Source organism: Suncus etruscus, chromosome 2 (assembly GCF_024139225.1).
Source record: "Suncus etruscus isolate mSunEtr1 chromosome 2, mSunEtr1.pri.cur, whole genome shotgun sequence".
In the NCBI taxonomy this organism is placed as follows: Eukaryota; Metazoa; Chordata; class Mammalia; order Eulipotyphla; family Soricidae; genus Suncus; species Suncus etruscus.
The window spans coordinates 83,388,750-83,410,034 of record NC_064849.1 but is presented as its reverse complement, the minus strand read 5'-3'; the positions used below and the strand labels follow the sequence as shown (position 1 = coordinate 83,410,034).

Genomic DNA, 21,285 nt, shown 5'->3' with positions numbered 1-21,285 from the left:
CCCAGACAGGGGCCATGGGAATCCTTTCCCCTCTCTGGGGATTGTGGAATTCACAATGCACCATTTTAGTTACTAGCTCCTTGATGACCAGTAGGAAAATCTTGGGCAAGACATTTAACTAATACAAATCACTCATTTGTTTCATAGTGCTAAAAACTGAATCTGGAGCTCAAGATATGTAGTTAAAATCACCCAAATCTTAAACTTCTCCATCTGTGGGATTAATGATTTATTTAACTCTTGGATTTACTGTTCTTATTGTACCTGTGACATCCTGGCTACCAATAGAATTCTTGATCATTTGGGCAAGTTTATAGATGAATTATTACCCCGAGGAGGGAAAACATCACTAGCTTCTATATTAATTTTTTCTTTGTATTTGGGTCACACTTGGCAGTACTCAGGGTTACTCCTGGCTCTGCACCCAGAAATTACTCCTGGAAGGCTCAGGAGACCATATGGAATGCTGGGGATCCAGGCCAAGGTGACTGTGTGCAAGACAAATGTCCTACCCACTGAGGCTATTGCCTCAGCTCTAATTTTTGAGATATTTATGAACAGAAAGCATTGGTACAATGTTAGTCTGAGGTCTGTGGAGCGGACGGACATACCTGCTTTCTCTCAACAAGTTGAGGAGATCATCTCTAAAAGTATCTCTGTTCTTCTCCAAGATGCCCCGAACATCATACTGAACCTGGTTTTCAGAAATAGAGAAGTAATTTCAATAGTATCAAGACTGACCACAGGAATGGCCTTTTAAGTACTAAATGGGCAAATCCAGATAACCCAAAGTGATCCAATTTTTAATTTTTTTTTTTTTTTGATTTTGGACCACAGCTGGTGATGCTCAGTGGTTAGTCCTAGCTCTGTGCTTAGAAATTACTCCTGGAAGTGCTGGGGGGACCATATGGTATGCCGGGGATCAAACTCTAGGTTGACTGCATGCAAGGCGTGTGCCCTCCCTGCTGCACTATCGCTCCCCAATAAAGAACTTAACCAGCAAAGTTACCTCTCCAGCATAGTGTTTCACCCCAAAATTGTTGACTGCAACTCTGGGCTTCACGTAAAAATGGTTATTCTAAAAAAACAAAGCACACACACAAATTAAAAGCCTAAGTCATGTACTTATTGCCAACGACTTCTAGAGAAAACTAATAACGACAGTGAAAACAATTCTAAACCTTACTAAGTAGCAGAGATTTTAGTCCACAGCACATAATGGGTTTTATTAAATAAAATTCTTTTTTGTTTTGTATTGTTTGGCAGTGCTCAGGGGTTACTTCTGCTCTACACTTAGAAATCACTTCTGGCAGGTTCGGTGGACCATGTGGGATGCCAGGGATCGAACCTGGGTCAGCTATGTGGAAGGCAAAATGCCCTATCTGCTGTGCTATTGCTTTGGCCCTGAAATTAATTCTTTTTTTTTTTTGGGGGGGGGGGTCACACCCAGCAGCACTCAGGGGTTACTCCTGGCTCTACACTCAGAAATCGCTCCTGGCAGGGGACCATATGGGATGCCAGGATTCGAACCACCGACCTTCTGCATGCAAGGCAAACGCTTTATCTCCATGCTACCTCTCGGGCCCCCTGAAATGAAATTCTTTTTTTTTTTTTTTTTTTTTTTTTTTTTGGTTTTTGGGTCACACCCGGCAGTGCTCAGGGGTTACTCCTGGCTCTATGCTCAGAAATCGCTCCTGGCAGGCACGGGGGACCATATGGGACGCCGGGATTTGAACCACGGACCTTCTGCATGAAAGGCAAACACCTTACCTCCATGCTATCTCTCCGGCCCCTGAAATGAAATTCTTATCTATCTTACAGTAGGTGAGAAATATTCACTTCCAGACTCCTCCACTAAATGCAGGCTCAAGACTTCAGGCTGCTGAGCAAATAGTTCCAAATCTACTTTCTTAGCAGCTACAACCTCAGTCCCTTCTGTTGACTGAAATTTTACTTTATTATGATTTTTTGCTTTTTTTGGGCTACATCCAGTGGCACTCAGGGGTTATTCCTGGCTCTGTGCTCAGAAATTGCTCCTGGCTCAGAGGACCATATCAGATGCTGGGGGATGGAACTAGCATCCATCCTGCTCAGCTGCATGCAAGGCAAACACCTTAGCACTGTGGCCCTGTTGATTGAAATTTTAGCTCTGTAATCTACTCATCAATATCTACTCATGCACTTCTATGTTCTGTTGGTATTCATGCTAACCTAGATATGAAAAAAATCCAAGTCCGCAACAACAGATGAGTGGATAAAGACATGCTAGTAACACACACAATGAACAGCAGTCAGCTCTAGAAAAAAACAAAATCTTATGATCTTTGACTTCCAAAATGGAACTGGGCAGAGTGATCTAAGTGACATAAGTCAGAAGAACACCACCTGATTAATTCACTCGTGTGCAATATAAAAGAAAAAAGAAAAAGAAAAGAACCAACAAAGTGAAACCCGAAATGACCCAACCCAACCCTGGATTTCCCTTTTTTTTGGGGGGGGGGATACCCAGTGGTGCTCAGGGGTTACTCCTCTGAACTCTGCAGTCAAAAATTGCTCCTAGGGCTAGAGCGGTGGTGCAAGTGGTAGGGTCCCTGCCTTGCAAGCGCTAAACTAGGACAAACCACAGTTTGTTCCCCCAGCATCCCATATGCTCCCCCAAACCAGGAGCGATTTCTGAGCACATAGCCAGAAGTAACCCCCAAGTGTTACTGAGTGTGGCCCAAAAACAAAAAAGAAAAAAAAAACATTGCTCCTGGCTCGGGGGACCATATAGGATGCCAGCGATCGAACCAGCAACAGTTCTGGGTCAGCTGTGTGCAAGGCAAACTCCTACCGTTGTGCGGACCTGGGTTCGATCCCCGGCGTCCAATATGATCCCCCAAGCAAGGAACAATTTCTGAGTGCATAGCCAGGAGTAACCCCGGAGCGTCAATGGGTGTGGCCCCCCAAAATAAAAAAAAAAAAAAAGAAAGAAAGAAAGAAAAAGCAAAAAATTAATGTGGGAGGCATGGGGGAAAAACGGGACCAGACTATCGCGTATGTAATCTTAATCCTCAACTTTGCTTTTTAGGCATAATTAAGAATTGGCGAGTTTAAACATACTGCATGTTGATTGTGTAATTTTTCCAATAAGGTGCTGTCGGTGGCTTGAGGGAAGTGGCTTTCCTCATTGATCAGCGCCAGGAGGCCGAGTTTCTAGAGAAGGGAAGAAAGATGGAATGAATGAAAAGCTGAAGGCATTGCTCCTCTGTGTATTATACTCTTGCTTTCAGCTGTCTGTGAAGAGGGGGCATTAAAAAGAAAAAAAAAAAACCCCACACACTCTATTTGGAATGATACTACCAAGAGGTCCAATTAATTACAATTCTCGTAACATACAGGTAAATGAAAACACAAATGGGAGCCACTGGCCATTTGTGGGCAAAATCGACAAAACAGCTAATCCTTGGGTGCTGGCCAGGGTTTTGCTTTCACATGGAAGTGAGGAGGATTCGCACAGACTGTGGGATTGGAGAAACTGGGTTCCTTCCACCAGACAATGGGCTGCAATTGGCCAAGTATTTAAATTTAGCCTTCACGCATTCCCATTTCTGTTTCCAAACGGCCCATTGTGTTCTAAACATTCACAGCTTTGATGTACGTGTTCACACAGGCGAGGCTGTTGCCATAAAAAAAAATGAATCAGTCCAGCTGGACACCCTGGGGACAGTAACAACCCTGGGCAGGAGCGGTACCTTCTCGATCAAGTCCAGGCACTCTCCATTGTCGACCCAGTCAATATCTTCCCACACTAGACCTTCCCTGGGGAAAGAACGAGAAGGGCCAGTTACAGGAAGGAAGGCTCAGCCTGCAAGCCAACACCCTGCTGAACCGTGAATACTGGCTTTGGAAAGGGAAGTCTCTGAGCGCTTACCTGCTGTATTCCAGTTGTTCTAAAGAAAAAATGTGCTTGTTGAAATATTCCTGCAGCTTTTCATTTGCATAGTTTATGTTGAATTGCTCAAAGTGATTAACCTACAAGGGACACCATTCATTAAGTCTCTTACTGCCTTTGCCATTACATAAGGAAAAGACAGACAGACAGACAGACAGACAGACAGACAGACAGACAGACAGACATGTATTTGCTTCTAGCCAGCGGCTAAGAAAGGATTTCCCGCCTTCCCATCCTTAGCTGTGTACCTCAAAGTTTTCAAACCCAAAGATGTCCAGGATGCCGATGGATTTGAAATCCTCTTTGCCCTTAATCCTGCTGTTGATCTTCTTGATGACCCACTCGAAGCAGCAGGCGTAAAGTGCCATGGCCAAAGAGTCTCTGCTATCGATGGCCTGTGGGCAGGGGAGAAGGTGTTCACTGCTGCCCCATCCAGCAGAACCCCATCTCTCAGGGGTGGAACACAAGCGTGAAATGCTCCTAGGTCTCTGCACCTAGCACCGAAAGTACTGAGGGGTGCAGTGTCCAGCATGGGTGATACAGCCCTTAGACATGAGATCCATATGTGGGGCAGGCAGCAGTAGTTTTGTTTTTTGTTTATATGTTTAGGGGCCACATCTGGCTGTGCTCAAGGGGTTACTCTTGGCTTTGTGCTTAGAAATCACTCCTGGGGGCCAGAGAGATAGCACTGTGGTAGAGCGTTTGTCTTGCATGTGGCTGACCTGGGAGGGACCTGGTTGGATTCCCAGCATCCCAATATGGTCCCTAGCCTGCCGGGGTGATTTCTGAGTGTAGAGCCAGGAGTAACCCCTGAGTACCACTGGGTGTGGCCTAAAAAACCAATTGATCAAATTGATAAAGTTAAAAAAAAAATCACTCCTGACAAGCTTCAGGGACCTGGGATGCTGGAAATCGAACCTGGGTCAGCCACATACAAGGCAAACATTCACACCACTGTGCTCTCTGTCAGGCCCTAACAGTAGCCTTGGAGATACCATACCTGGCTGTGCTTAGGCTCTATTCCTGGCTCTATGCTCAGGGGTCACTCCTGATGGGGCACAGAGGTCCACACACAGTCCCAGACATCAAACTGTAGGGGTCTGCTGCCTGAAAAGCAAGTGCCTTAATCCTGTACTGTCTCTCTGGACCTCCCCTAGAAATGGCTTCCCATGTGATCAGGTTTAAAATAATAAATATAATCTCTGTGATTTCATCATTATCTTCTCATTGCCCTGGGCACACATGGAAATTGCCCTTATGATATATTCAAGCACTTTTTCCTTGTCTGCTCAAGAAACATTATGAGGGGGCTGGAGAGATGGTACAGTGGGGAGGGCATTTGCCTTGTATGCAGCTGACCCAGGTTCAATCCCCAGCATCCCCAATAAGAAAACCAAGAGTAATTCCTGAGTGCAGAGCCACAAGTTAGCTCTAAGCACCTCCAGGTGTGGCTACAAAACAAAACAAAACAAAACAAAAGAAACCCTCTCTGGGAGCCAGGTCCATGTACAAAAAAGGGATGCATTCCAGGAGAAGAGGCAAATTTATGACCACTTCCCTGCCTATTAACAAGGTTCAAGTTTATTAACAAGGTTCAAGGTTTTTAGGGGGTTACTCCTGTCTCTGTGCTCAGAAATCGCTCCTAGCAGGCTCGGGAAACTCTATGATATGCCTGGGATCAAACCTGAGTTGGTCCCAGGTCAGCTGCGTGCTAGGCGAATGCCTTGTCTTCTGTGCTGTTGCTCTGGCCCCTATAATCAGCTATCATTCTTCTAAAAATCCTGTAAATCAGGGAGGAGAATTCCCTGATTTTCAGCAGAAAGTGAGAGTACAATGGGGAGGACGCTTGTCCTGCACATGGCCAACCTGGGTTCAATTCCTGGCATCCCAAATGGGCTACCGAGCACCGCCCGGAATGATCCCTGAGCACAGAGCCAAGAATAATCCCTGAGCACTGCTGGGTGTGGCCCCCAAACTGAAAGAATGGAGAGAAAACAGTTCAAGCCCACAGCCCATGCATAGCTTCACTTAGATAAAGACAGGCTGCCTGGAATGGCTCTGAGTCTTTCTGCAGCTCAGAGGCGGGGACCAGAAGCTCCAGCCCGTCCCTGGGCACCGTGTGGTAGGCTAGGCAGTACCTGCTGCACGCTGAGGGGTGTGAGGATCTCCTCCCCGCGGAGAAACATGGATCTCTGCGTCAGGGCGTCTGTGAGCTGTGCCTGGTCCAGCCCCAGCAAGTCTGCAGACCTCACCAAGGCTGGGGACAAAGAACACAGAGCCAGTGGGCACACAGTCTCCTGCAGGGCAGGCACACCCACACCCAGGGGCCCACAGGAACAGGCTCTGCTCAGTGGCAGAGAACACCAGAGTCCTATGTGGCAGAGCCGAAGGAGAGGGGACCTATGATGCTATTCACTGATCGGCTGATTTGCTCTCCTTGCAGAGAATCTGGTGATTGAAACAAGAGCGATTCTAGGTAGTGATCTGGAGGTTCCAGGTAGATTCATGAGCCAGTCTGAGGCTTTCAGGGCCTCCCCTGTTTTCATCACTACTAAGATGGGTGCGCTAAAGAGACAGTACAGCGGGAAAGGTGTTTGCCTTGCATGCACCCAGCACCGCAGGGTCCCTCAAGTAACCAGATACAGAACTAAAAGAAAATCTAACCCAAACCCAAACTAAACCAGGTCAGCTACAGAGCAAGTGCCTTATTCCTTGTACTATCTCTCAGCCTCTGTTGTTATTAAAATAAAAACATCCTAAATAAAATTTTGTTTCATTTTATTACAGTATTCAGGACTTCTGAATCTGTGCTCAGAGATCACTCCTGTTGGTGCTCAGGGGACCACATAGGGTGCCAGGAATTGAACCTAGGTTGGCCGTGGTGTTCAAGGTATGAGCCCTACCTGCTGTGTTATCTCTGGCCACATCAATATATTTTTAAATATTTTGAATATAGTATGATATATGATGATATAGTATAATGTAATACAATTATTTATTTTGGTTTTTGGGTCACACCTGGTGTCACTCAAGGGTTACTCCTGGCTCTGCCCTCAGATATTGCTCCTGGCAGGTTCGTGGGACGATATGAGATGCCGGGGAACAAACTTGGGTCTGTCCTGCGTTGGCCACGTGGAAGGCAAGTGCCCTACCACTATGCTATCACTCTGGCCCCCTAAATATGATGTTTTTAAAAAAGAAAGTTTCATGGACTTAGCTCAAGGATTGAGGCACTTGATTCACTCATGGTGGACCCAGGTTGATCTCTGGTACCATATCTGATCCCCAAATAGCACCAGGAGTGACCCTTGAGCAGAACGAGGAGTAAGCCTAGAGTACTACTGGGTGTGGCTCAAAGCCAAAACCCAAACCCAAACCAAAACAAATAAAAACAAATGGAAAAGCCTGCCACAGTCATAACCCGCTATTTTGACCAAAAACCAAACCAAAACAAGAAGGCATAGGACAGAGTGACATTACAGTAGGCAGAAGTGAGCCCTGAGCAGAGTCAGCCCTGAGCACCGTCGGGTATGGTCCAAAAACAACCGAAAAAATTGGCATCAAGTCTGAGATGATCTTGTAATGAATGGTGACATGGGACCACCATGTACCCAGCAGAATCCAATGTCATATGTAACCCTAAATGTGCCCCACATCCAAACTTCCTAATGCTCTCTCACTCCTCCATCCTTTTACTCACCCCAATGTCTCTCCTTTGTGATTCAGAACCAGGACACAGACACCCACATAAGTGCTAGGCTGGGGTGCAGGAATAGATCTCAGCAGGGTCAGACTCAGGGATGAGGTTCCTGGAGGACCATCCAGGTAGGCAGAGAGGATGGGAGGAGGGTCTTACCGGTTTTGAAGGAGACCTGAGCGCCCCCTGCGGTGATGAACTCAATGTTCCCCAAGTGTAAGATGCCCGCCAGCAACCTTAGCACCTCCCGAACTTCCTCCTGTCGGAACTCCATCACCTCCATCGCCGTCTGCAGGGGAAGAAATAGGTCCATCATGATGAAGCCACATCTCACACACTCAACAGTGAAGAGTATTCCTCACTCACTGGATCAATATGCTACTGCTCTGGGGACCAGGGGCAAAGGGGAAACAGGCCAGAGCACCTGCTGTTTCATGCTAAGGATGGTGCTCATGGAAACAGCTTCAAAGAACAAGTAGAAAAGAAAGAACCAGCAAAACCAGGAGACGCTCAGTAGTGACATGAGAAAGGTCTGGCAGCTTCCCATTGAGGTGACCCAAAAATGCCCAGTCAGGATGGTGGGAAGACACGCTTTCCCAACAGATGTCAGAGAACAATCACTGTCCTTTACTCAGCAAGAAATGGGCCCAAGAGACAGTACAGTGCGTATGGCATTTGGCCATGCGTATAGGAAACCTGGGTTTGATCTCCCTGGCACCACAAAAAACAAGGCTCCACAGAGTGATCCTTGAGCAGAGAGCCAAGAGTAAGTCTTAGAGCAGTGCAGGGTATACCCCGTCACCCCCCAAAATGGAAAGAAATGCTGAGGAGAGGGATGTCAATTCTCTTTGTGTATATTAAAGGAAGGGCTGGTCTGAGGGTTAAATACAGCAATGAAATAAAATTCCATTGATGTTGTTAAGGAACAGAGAGGGTGCGAAGCAATAGCATTTGCCTTGCACGAAGCCAACCCTGAACAGACTCTGGTTTGATTCCCGGCATCCCATATGGTTCCGAGCCTGTCAGTTGTGACTTCTGAGTGCAGAGCCAGGAGTAACCCTTGAGTGCCACTGGGTGTGACCCAAAAACCAAAAACAAACAAAACAAAAAGGAAGGAAGGAAGGAAGGAAGGAAGGAAGGAAGGAAGGAAGGAAGGAAGGAAGGAAGGAAGGAAGGAAGAGAGAGAAGGAAGGAAGAAAGAGAGAGAATGAAGGAAGGAAGAAAAAGAAAGAAGATGCAAGGAGAATAAAATAAAATGAAATAAAATCAAATAAAATGTCCCTGTGTTAAGGAGGAGAAGGTGGACTAAAATTCTCCCACAGAGAAATCCCATAGCTTGGTGTCTTGTCTTCTGGTCCTTCTCTGATACTTCCAGAGTGGAAGCCTATTGGAATTTACTATGACTGCTCTATTTTCAATTTCTCTACAGGTTTTTAGAGAAAGAGTGTGTGATAACCAATGATGCTCCAAGCTTACTCTTGGCTCTGTGCTCAGGGATCACTTCTGGCAACGCACAGAGATGAGAGGTGATCTTGGGAATTCAACCCGAGGGTGGATGGATGTGTGCAAGGCAAGGCCTTCACCCCTCTGCTCTCTCTCAGGCCCATCTCCACAGACTTTTTAAGGTCTGCTCTTGACCCCTGGGTAGTCCACAGACATTACTGTGGGGTTGTTTTTGGGAAGGGGAAATTAAAGAGATCTGTCACGTCAAGCAAGTATGTAGGTAACAGGCTCTAGTGAATCTCCTCTAAGATACCTGCTTGTGTTCTACAGTGATTTCATTTTTTTGCTGTGCTCAAGGCTGATTCCTATTCTGCACTCAAGGATCCTTCCTGGTGGGGTTAAGAAGACCATGACGGGCTGCTGGGGATCGAACCTGAGTTAACTGTGTGCAAGAAAAATGCCCTACCTGCTGGGCTATCTCTCTGGCCCCACCCAGTGGCTTTTGGAGCCCTGTTGGGAATATATATCCTTACCTTTACCCCAACAACTCCCCCCAAAAAGACTGGGGCCAGAACTGCTGACAATGTATATGAGAGGGGGGGGGGGAGAGCCTGAAGCCAGAATGACCTGGTGACAGAGGAAGGAGACAGACGGAGGAAACCAAGGGCCTCTTGTAAGTGAGAGAATCCACAGAAGGAAACGACCAACGATGACTGAAAATGGAGAAGTTTCTTTTCTTTACAAGGAAAAAACAATACAGTGAGACAAAGGGCCAAAACAATAGTCAGGGAAACAGCCATAAAACTGGAGGGAAGGAAAGGAATAAAGGCGTGAGAGCAGGGGGTCAGCGGCAGGCAGAGGCAGGTGGTCCTTGTCCAAAGGGAAGCGGGTCCCGGGGAAATTGTTTCCTCCTTTGGAAGTGGATGCATCAAGAAAACCCAAACATCATCGAAGTCCATGGGCCAGAAAACTGTGTGCAAGGGAGTTGTGCAGAGTTGGGGTGCAGAGCTGGCACAGGAAGCTCTGGTGCACCTGTTCAGCACTGCCTTTTGGGGACAAGACTCCCAGGCAGCTGTGGGCTGGGCCATGTGTGAGATTTTTAAGGCATTTCAGTCTCTGAGCTAATAAAGGTTCAGAGGGCCAAGAGATAGTACAGTGGTAAGGCATTTGCCTTGCATGCAGCCAACCTAGGACAGAAGGTGGTTTGAATCCCAGCATCCTATATGGTCCCCTGAGCCTGCCAGGAGTGCTTTCTGAGTGCAGAGCCAGGAGTAACCCTTGAGTGCCAGTGGGTGTAACCCAAAACCCCCCCCAAAATAAATAAAGGTTCAGAGAGTTTCCATTAATCTCTCCTGGTTATGAAGCCAAGATTCTAACCAAGTTAGGTTCAAAGAGCTAAAATTTCTAAGCATGGACTGGAGCGATAGCACAGCGAGAGTGTGTTTGCCTTGCATGTTGTTAAGCCGTTTTCGATCCCCGGCATCCCATATGATCCCCCAAGCCTGTTAGGAGCAATTCTGAGCACAGAGCCAGAAGTAACCGAGAGCCTCCAGGTATGGTCCCCAAAATAACAACAACAACAAATATAAACAACAAAATTTTGGAGCAGATCCCTCTGAGGCCTAATCTCCGACACAGAAGGTCCCATATGTATCAGGGTTATGTCCTCCCTTTTCAGAAAAAAAACCCTGAAAATTTACTTTAAAGCAACAAAAGAACGGTGGCCTAGGTAGCCAGGGCCACCAACTCCTATGCTAGAAATGGATTTCAAGAAATATTTCAATAGAAAAACATTATAAAATGTTCATTACACAGTTGGTTCTCATGGTTTTTTTGGGGGGAGGGGTAACATGAGTGGATGGGGTGTGGAACCACAGATGGCTATAGTTAGGGCTTATTCTTGGTTCTGGCTTAAGGATCACTCCTGGGAGGGCTCAGGGGACACTATGTGGTACCAGAGAGAGAACCAGCAGGATGCAAGGGGAGCACCCTATATCCCGATATCTCTCAGGTCCCTATACCAGGCTCTCTCTCTTTTTTGGGGGGGAGGGGGAGTTTTTACCAGATTCTCTTAACATAGTTACATTAAAAGATTCTAGGAGTCAGAGTGATAAACATTGGGTAGGGTGCTAGCACTGCATGCAGACAACCTGGGCTTGATTCCTGGCATCCCATATGGTCCTGAGGAATGATTCCTGAGTGTAGAGCTAGGAGTAAGCCCCAAGAATCTGAGTATACAAACAAACAAAGTTTAAGATCATCTTTGAATAAGCACAGAAATGAAACTCTTGCTGAAATCACCTGCTTTAAATACCACTGAAAAGTATCCAAACCTTATTGTTATTATTTTAGTTTTTGGGCCATACTCAGTGGTACTCAGGGGTTACTCCTGGCTCTGTGCTCAGAAATTGCTCCTGGCAGACTTGGGGGACCACACAGGATGCTTGGGATCAAACCCGGGTCACCATGTGCAAGGCAAATGCCCTACAAGCTGTGCTTTGCTCTGGTTTCACAAGTATCTAAAGTATAAAATAAAGTTTGTAGGTGCTAGAGAAATAGTAGAGCAGGTAAGCTGCTCGCCTTACATGAGCTGATCAGGGTTGGGTCCTTGGCACCCCATATGGTTCCCTGGGTCCAGACAGGAGTGATCCCTAGGGCGTGGCCTCCACACACACACACACACACACACACACACACACACACACACACACACACACACAGATTTTCAGTAGTAAACAATTTTAAACTATCAAATAAAAAAAATCTCTCACCAAATGCCCCAATATGAAAACTTTGTGGTTATGGATTTAAGTATGTTTACTGAAGTGACCTATGGAAATAATCCAGGAATGAGGGGCATTGATGCAGCCATACAAGTGACCCTGACCTAAAATAAAAAATAGAAGTAATAAAAATAAAAAAATAATAAAAGGGGCAGGGTAGAAAAAAAAGGAGAAGACGGGGTAATAAAAAAGTGATCCCAACCATGCAGCCTCACTCTGTACGAATGAGTTCATCCCCAGGGAGCTATGTGAGGTGAACCCCAATTGCACCCCATGAGGCAAGCTAAGAGCTGCCCCCAATTATCCCAGGTGTAGGCGGTAGACAGGGACAGCAGTTCACCAAGGCTTCCTTGGACAGGCACTTGCGGTTCTATTTACCGTGTTAGGAGCCTTCTCTCCCCCTTCGGCAAGCGTGGCCACTTTATCCTAATAATCCTGTTTTCTCAACAATCCAGTTCGAGACGAAGCAGTCCTGGGAACGGCTTAGTAGAGCTCAGAAGAGCTAAGCAGCAATTTAGTCATAAAACAAGCACCAAGTTGTGCCAACGATTGTCAGTCAAGTCTTGATGATGCATATAAAAATAGGTACTTGTGAAAGCATGTGTCTGGGGGTGTTCTGTGTGTGTGTATGTGTGCATGGAGGGAGGTGGTGGTGGTGAGAAATGTGTCAGTAAGTGACAGCTAACAAAGACCAAAGAGATTCAGCCTCTGGAAACAGAATTTCAAGGGCCAGAGTGAAAGCAAAGAGTGGAAAGCATTTGTCTTGCAAATGGCTGACCTGGGTTTAATCCCTGGCATTTCATATGATTCCCTAAGCACTTCCAGGAGTGAGTCCTGAGTGCAGAACCAGGAGTAAACCCCAAGCATTACCAGGTAAGAACTCAAAATAAAAACAAACACAAAAGAGGTGTGAGACTGTCCCCAAAAAACTATAAAAAAACTATAGAATTCACATCAGCAATGGTCTCACAGAGAGAGAGAGAGAGAGAGAGAGAGAGAGAGAGAGAGAGAGAGGGAAGAGAGGAGAGAGAGAATGAGAGAGGGAGAGAGGGAAGAAAGAAAGAGAGCGAGAGAGCGAGAGAGCGAGAGAGAGAGAGCGAGAGCGAGAGCGAGAGCGAGAGAGAGAGAGAGAGAGAGAGAGAGAGAGAGAGAGAGAGAGAGAGAGAGAGAGAGAGAGAAGATGCAAGCAGATACCAGGTTTATTTTCTGCCCCAAAGTACCTACTTGCTCTCGGGGTCTTGGGCAAGTGAGGAGCCTTACAAGAACCAAGGGGACCCCACTGACATTTGAATAAAGGATGGAATGAAAATGGTACAAGGAAGATTTTTGGGGCCAGACTAAGTGACTGGACCATTTCCAGGTACTGCTCTCTTAGGTGAGTGGATGCTGATTCGCCAGGTGAAATCTGGTCTCAACCCTTCTTCACAGAACTAGAATGTTTGCAATCTTGGCCCAGGTCTTCTTAAAATCTGATTTATGAGCCATGAGGTACACACATGGGTTTTCTCACCAGAAAACACCCACAGGTTTCCCTCAGGGTGGGGTCCAAGGGGCTGTGGGGTCAAGGGAACCCAGGGCTGACCCAGGGCATGTTGGGCACAGGCAGGAGTTGTGGAAGGAGGGAGTGAAGGGATTATTGTCTGGGTAAGAAGCAAGACGATGATGTCACACACTTCATCAGTCATTCCTATCCTGGGGTCCAAAGGGCAGTAAAATTAAGCACTTGTTACTCTTTGACTCAAAACAGCTTTTCATCCTGCCCCAAATTTACAAATCACACACAATGTTTTTTTTAAAAATATGAGAGCATTTTTATAAATAAATTATTTAATTTAATTAACATGAAACAAAATTTCAAAGTTGTTGATGATTGAATTTTAGTCATACAATGTCCAATACTCTTCTCCAGTGCACATTTCCTGCCACCAATTTCCCAGTTTCCCTCCTGCCTTTCCCCCTGCTGCCTCTGTGGCAGATATTTTTCTTCTCTCTGTCTCTCCTGTGGTTTGCAATATTTTTCCTAAAGGGGCATCCTGCATATCACTTTATCCCCTTTCAGCACCCAGTTATTGTCCAGAGGGATCATTTCCAACTCTCATTGTCTTAGTGGTCCCTTTACACTCCCCCCACTCTTTATGACAAGCTTCCTCCCATGGACTGGTCCTCCTGGCCCTAATCTCTATTGTCTCTAGATATTAATATCATACTTTTTGTTTTCTCCCATGAATGAGATATCATGCACAAACTTGTGGTGCAATGTGGAAGGCTGCTTTTAATGCAGCCATGAATGTGGGTCTACAGCTATTTGCTCCAAGAGAACAAATTCCTTGCAAAGGTAGCAGCAAACCGCCCCCCCCCCCCCGCAAGGTGGGCATTTATGTCAGTGAGTGCTAGCCAAGACCTTGAGACAGAAAGAGAACAAACTGCTCTATGACATAGGCAAAACACTGAAAAGAAGGTCCCCTGGTTAGAGGAGATGGGCACTCAAGTATCCACAGCTGAGAGAGCTTAATTGTGAGGGCAGAACTGAGAGCTAAACAAGAGGGCAGCAATGCCATTTTCATACATGATTCACAAAAAAAGACACGTCTGCATAAACCCTGAATTGTGGTTTGTAAACCAGTGTCTTGGAGCAGTAATATGCCTGGTATTTTTGCCTCTGTGCTCTCTGCTCAGGAATCACTACTGGCAAGAATTGGGGGGAGCAAATTATGTAAGTAAGTATGACCCCCGAAAAAAACATAAGAATCAAAATTCGAAAAGGCCTAAGTAATTAAGATTTAATTCATGACTTTGAATTTACTCCTGGCTCTGTGCTCAGGGATCACTCCTGGCAGGGTTCACGGGATCATATGAGATGCTGGGGATCGAACCTGTGATGGCTGTGTGCAAGGCAAGTGTCTTGCCTGCTGTACAGTTGCTCTGGCCTTGGTCCTACTTATTTTTTAAATAGAAGGATGAGTGAGTGGCCTTATTATGAGGTTCCATATTATTACATAGACTGAGCATGTGTTTTGCTCGATGTTAGGCATCTAACCCAAATTACTTAGGCATTTTCCAGTTGTGATTCTTGTATGGCAGGGCAGAGAGAATATTTTATTATGGCAGGAACAGAGAATAATTTCTTCTTATTTTCTTGTGGGGAGGGGCAGGGTCATACCTGACTGTGCTCACAGATTACTCCTGGTTTTGAACTCAGGAGTCACTCCTGGTGGGACTTGGGGGACTATAGGCAAGGCAAAACCCACATCTACCATGTGCAAGGTAAGAACCTTAGCAGCTGTACTATCTTTACAATTCCAGGAAACTATTTTTCCTCTTATAGAAAAGACTATTTTCCTTCTCTTCAAAACACATGCCCTCCCTCTTATCTTTTTCTGACTAGAACTCCCAGAAGAGTAATAATAGCAAAAACGGTGGTGCTCTGATTTCAATAAACATCAGTTTAAGTTTTCATTGACATTTATGATGGGTTAACACTAAAAAAGTAATTGCAAAGTCAATATTGAAGGATCTATAAACAGAACATTGGCGAGGAGTGCCCGGCCATTAGGTCAATTTTCATGCATAAACTGTTCTTTTTTAGATGATCTCCCCTTTCATCATTCCAAATGCTGGAACCTGTTATTGCAATGTAAAAATAAAAGCTTGCAGCCACCAGAGGAGGCCAAATTCCAAGCACTGACTTGTAAGTAGCCCACTCAGAGGGGCACCGAGCCAGACGGTGCTGCCTCAAGTGGACAGCGGAGGAACGACAGCAGTGGCTTGCGGGAAACTAGCGCGTCCCCTAGTGGCCAGACGCCAATCAAGCAGGGCCTGTCACCTTGAGAAAGGACTACTACACAAGCCTGGTCCCAACAACAACGTCCTTTTTCTTGGGGAGGTCAAACCCACAGGTGTTTAGGGACCATTCCTGGCTCTGTCTCAGGGATTATTCCTGATTCAGGGGACCCTCTGGGGTTCCCGGGATTGAATACAAGGATAATCCTCTGTAATATCTCTCCAGTCCCATGAATATTCTTTTTGATTTTTGGGCCACACCAAAAAATGAGTTGTGGTCAGGGGCTTTCTGCTCTATACTCAGGAATGACTTCTGGATCTGCTTAGGGAACCATATATCGTGTTAGAGGATTCAAAGTGGGGTCGGTGGGCTGCAAGGCAATGTCAGAAACCCAGTATTATCTGTCCGGCCCAAAGAACATCTTTGTTTGGGGAGACCATATCACGGCACTCAGTGCTTACTTACTGGTGGCTGTAAGCTCAGAAACCACTCCAGGCAGGATCAAGGGACCATGTGGGATGCTTTGAATCAAACCTGGGTTGGCTGCATACAGGGCAAATGCCGTCCCCGTTGTGTTATTACTCTGGCCCCAAGACATTTAATAACTAACATTGGTCATAGCTTCAAGAATGAAGAATGAGGGCCCGGAGAGATAGCAAGCGGCGTTTGCCTTGCAAGCAGCCGATCCAAGGACCAAAGGTGGTTGGTTCGAATCCCGGTATCCCATATGGTCCCCGGTGCCTGCCAGGAGCTATTTCTGAGCAGACAGCCAGGAGTAACCCCTGAGCATCGCCAGGTGTGGCCCAAAAACCAAAAAAAAAAAAAAAAAAAAAAAAAAAAAGAAAAAGAATGAAGAATGATGGGATGATGGGATTGGAGTACTAATAAAATGGCCAGGGTGAGGCCGGCGAGGTGGTGCTAGAGGTAAGGTGGTTGCCTTGCAAGCATTAGCCAAGGAAGGACCGAGGTTCGATCCTCGGCGTCCCATATGGTCCCCCCAAGCCAGGGGCAATTTCTGAGCGCTTAGCCAGTAGTAACCCCTGGTCATCAAATGGGTGTGTCCCGAAAAACCAAAAAGAAAAGAAAAGAAAAAAATGGCCAGGGCACTTGTTTTGCACATGGCTGACCCAGGCTTAATCTCATATGGTCCCCTGTGCCCCATCAGGAGTGATCCCTGAGCACAGAGCAAGGAATAAGTTCTGAGCACAGATGGGAGCACCCAACCCATATTGGAAAAAAAAAGAATGAAATCAAATATGAAAAACAACCCCAAACCACTAATTCTGATGAATCATTTTTGTCCTACTTGATAAATATAAGGACAAATATTCATACTTACTGTAAGACTTATTTTGTCTTTTTCTGTTTGTGTGGTTGCATTTGGGTCATGCCCAGCAGTATTCAGTGCATAATCCTGGCATTGTGCTCAGAAATTACTCCCAGAAGGCTTAGGGGACCATATGAGATACTGGGGATCAAACCCAGGTTAGCCACATGCAAGGCAAACAACCTACCCACTGTACTATGGCTCCGACCCCTAAAAAGTTTTGTTTTTGTTTTTGTGCCACATTCGGAGTTGCTCAAAACTGATTCCTGGCTCTGCACTCAGGAATCACTCCTGATAGGCTTCCATGTGGAAGGACCATATGGGAAATCAGGGATTGAACCAAGTTATCCTTGTGAAAGTCAAGTGCCCTATTTACTGTGCTGTCTCTCTCTACTTGTTATTGTTGTTTTTAAATAAGTTTTTTTTTGGCCGGAGCGATAGCATAGCAGTAGGGCGCTTGTCTTGCACGGGGCCAACCCTGATGTATCTTGGTTTGATTCCCAGCATTCCATATGATCCCCCAAGCCTGCAAGGAGAGACTTCTGAGAGCAGAGCCAGGAGTAAGTAACCCCATAGCACCATTGGGTGTGACCCAAAATCCGAATGGAAGGAATGGAGGGAGGGAGGGAGGGAGGGAGGAATGAAGGAAGGAAGGAAGGAAGGAAGGAAGGAAGGAAGGAAGGAAGGAAGGAAGGAAGGAAGGAAGGAAGGAAGGAAGGAAGGAAGGAGGGAAGGAGGGAAGGAAGGAAGTTTTTTTGGTTATTTTTTTGTTTTGGAGGTCAGACCTGAGTGTTCACAGGTTTTCTGGGCTCAGGGTGTAGTTTTGGAGTGTTTAGGGGATCATGAAGTGTTAGCAATAGGTGGGACATAGCTCCCTGCATACAAGAAAACATTCCCACTTGCCCAGCTTCCTGCCATTGCTCCCCATATTTCTTTCTTTTTTTTTTTTTTTTTTTTTTTGGTTTTTGGGCCACACCCTGTGACGCTCAGGGGTTACTCCTGGCTATGTGCTCAGAAGTTGCTCCTGGCTTCTTGGGGGACCATATGGGACGCCGGGGGATCGAACCGCGGTCCGTCCTAGGCTAGCGCAGGCAAGGCAGGCACCTTACCTCCAGCGCCACCGCCCGGCCCCCCCCATATTTATTTCAAAAAGGGGAACAGACATCATGAATCTGAATGAAGTGTCAGACAGTAACTCACAATAACTTCCCGAAAGGACTCCTGGTCGCTGATCGTTTTGTCCTCCTGGCAGCCCGACTGGTTCAAGTAGTGGTAATTCTCTGGGACAGATAAATAAAATTCTTCTGCGGAAGGAAAAGGCAGAAGATCATGTGAGAGGTTGAGCAATGCTAGACAGAACCCAGGCGTTTTTACTTTGTGATTAGTAAGATTTTGCGGTTTGTTTCTGGGCCACCCCAGGTAGTGCTCAAGGATCACTCCTAGAGGAGTTTGTAGGACCAATGGGACGCAGGGATCGAACCCAGGTCAGCACCCGAACAGGCAAGGCCAGTGTCTGACCCACTGTGCTCTGGCTCTGACTCCTTTTCACTTGGGAGATTAAAGAAAGGAACCACCCAACTAATTACACAACTCCGACATTGACTGCTTTTTTTTCCCCCGCTCTCTTTTTATTCCCCCACTAAATCTCTTAACTGCTCTCCAGTAAAAGGGCTGCACTTAACTGAACTAAAAGCAAAAGGAGAAACATTCCAGAACATGCTTGGTTTTCTCTGAAAAAAAAAAAAAATTCTAATGGTTAGAAATTAGTTTTGGGGTCTGTGCTTTCAAAAGAAACCAGGGGCCAAAGAGATAGTACCAGGGGGGAAGGGCCCAGCCTAGCATGAGACTCTGGTTTAACCCAGACCATGTGGACCTGAGTGTGACCACATGCAGCTCTGAACCCCCTGAACACTTTGGGGGCAGCCTGAGTAATCCCTGTTACCTCAAGGACTTAGGAGCACCAATCTCCAGACCCTCTGATGGAAATGCTAGCTGAGAATGCCCAAGAGGGCCCCCAAATTCCCTCCAAGTTCTCCAAAATAACACTATGACTTTCCAAGTTGTTTCTAATACAGTTGTTTCAGGCACTAAATGTTCCAACATGGATTCCACCAACTATGTGACCCATCCCTTCACCAGTGTCCCCACTCTCCCACTACCGTCTTCCCCTGACTCCTTGCAGGCACAAACACATTTATTTCAGATTGTTAACACAAAGGTAAATCAAAACTAAGATCCACAAGAGTTGATTTGAAATGGCTGTTGTCTCTCCATGGTGTTACTAAAGTCTAAGGAGTGTCTAAGTAGTGAGCCTGATTTTTTGTTTTTTTTTGTTTGGTTTTTGGGCCACATCCGGTGACGCTCAAGGGATACTCCTGGCTCTGCGCTCAGAAGTCACTCCTGGCTTGGGGGACCATGTGGGACGCTGGGGGATCGAACCGTGGTCCATCCTAGGCTAGCGCTGGCAAAGAAGACACCTTACCTCTAGCGCCACCATGCCGACTCTGACCCTGATTTTTTAAACAAGTTATCATACAATATGGAATAATACTTCCATCCATTCATCTATCCATCCACCCATCCATACCATCTATCCACTCACCCGCCCACCCATTCTTCCATCCACACACCCATCCATCCACCAATCTATTCATCCACCATCCATCTCATTCATCTGCCTATCCATCCACCCATTCACCACCCTACCACCACCCATCCATCCAACCATCTACCCACCCGCTCATCTATCCACCCCCACCCACCCAGTATATATTACCTATCAGTGACCTATTACCACTGGTGCACCAGTGAAAATCACTGGTCTGTCTTGGTTTTATGTGCCAGTGAGTAAACCAGTGCTGTAGTCTTTAGTGTGAAATGGGTGATGGTCACTGACATATATAACACATACATGTGCAAAAATGTTGAAATTCCAAAATAAAAATAATTCAAGTTTTTTTCCCCTCTTTCTTTTATTTGGGAGATAGAGTGAGGGGCAATCCCAGCAGGGCTTGGGCATTATTCCTAGCTCTATGCTCAGGAATCAATCTTGGCAGGGCCTGGGGGACTCTATGGGATGCTGGGGATCAAAACCAGCTCAGCAACATGCTGAGGGAGACACCAAGATTTTTCTCTTACAGATTTCCTCTCTATGCTATTTGTGACTAGAAGAAAAGCAATACTATTGTGTGCTCCTACCCATTTTTTTCAGAATAATTTTTTAATTGGATCACTGAAATACAGTTACAGCACTGTTTATGATTTTCACTCATACAGTGTCCAACACTCATTCCTTCACAAATGAACATTTCCCTGCTACCAATGTCTGCAGTTTCCCTCCTGTCCCCTCTCCCTCATAGCAAGCAAATATTTTTCTTCTCTGTCTCTGTTTGTCTCTCTTTCTCTCTCACCTATTTTCCCTTTTAGACACTGTGGCTTACAATACTCTTTCTAAAGGGTTATCTTGGGTATCACTTTACCTTCTTCCAGCACCCAGTTCTGGTCCAGAGTGATAATTTACAATTCTTGTCATGATGGCCCTTCTCTACCCTAACTGCACTCCTCCACTATTTGTGGCAAGCATCCTATCATGACCTTGCTTAAACTGTCTCTGAATATTATTTCCACACTACCTTATTTTTCTTATATCCCACAAACGAGTACAATCAATCTACGTCTCCATCTCCCTCTGATTCATTTCACTCAGGAATAATCCTCTCCATAGCCATCCATGTATAAACAAATTTCATGACTTCTTTTTTCCTAACAGTTTCATAGTATTCCATTTTATAGATGGAACCACAGTTCCACATCTATCTATCCACTTTGTATATATTATATAGATGTACCAGTTTCTTTATCCCCTCATTTGTTCTCAGGCACTTGGGTTGTTTCCAGATTCTTGCTATTGTGAATAGTACTGTAATAAACATAGGCATGCAGATACTTCTTCATATTGCTTCCTACGCATTTTGTTTCAACCAGTAAAATATCAACAAAAGGAAAGCAGGCATTGTCCCCTTTCCTGTCATTTGTCCTGGAAAGATGAGTTGCTAACAGATGCTCTGGGCTCTTCCAATCCACTCACCTTTCTCCCGGAGTCCCAGCCCTGCCAGCAGTGCATAGAATATGTGGAAATTCCTCTCCCCAGGATTTTGCCTGACGACTCGGTTCTGTGGAGAGACAAATTCCTCAGAGTCATTTCCTATGCTGCACCCACAGGATGATCTATAATTTCCAAAATAGGGAATGTGGGAGGAAACACAACGAGATCATGCATACTTACTTTTTCTAATAAATCTTCATGTGAAAAGCAATGGT

General features: G+C 45.9%; 1 protein-coding gene across 1 annotated transcript in view; it reads right to left on the bottom strand.

The window, feature by feature from the left end:
- MYO10 (myosin X) overlaps positions 1-21,285 on the bottom strand; it is a 225,666-nt gene that overhangs the window by 80,039 nt on the left and 124,342 nt on the right. Inside the window, 11 exon segments of the mRNA XM_049768272.1 lie at positions 612-694; positions 1,010-1,078; positions 3,103-3,195; positions 3,735-3,801; positions 3,914-4,014; positions 4,183-4,329; positions 6,073-6,191; positions 7,791-7,920; positions 18,166-18,269; positions 21,053-21,137; positions 21,251-21,264. Coding sequence (XP_049624229.1) covers positions 612-694; positions 1,010-1,078; positions 3,103-3,195; positions 3,735-3,801; positions 3,914-4,014; positions 4,183-4,329; positions 6,073-6,191; positions 7,791-7,920; positions 18,166-18,269; positions 21,053-21,137; positions 21,251-21,264 — 1,012 coding nt within the window.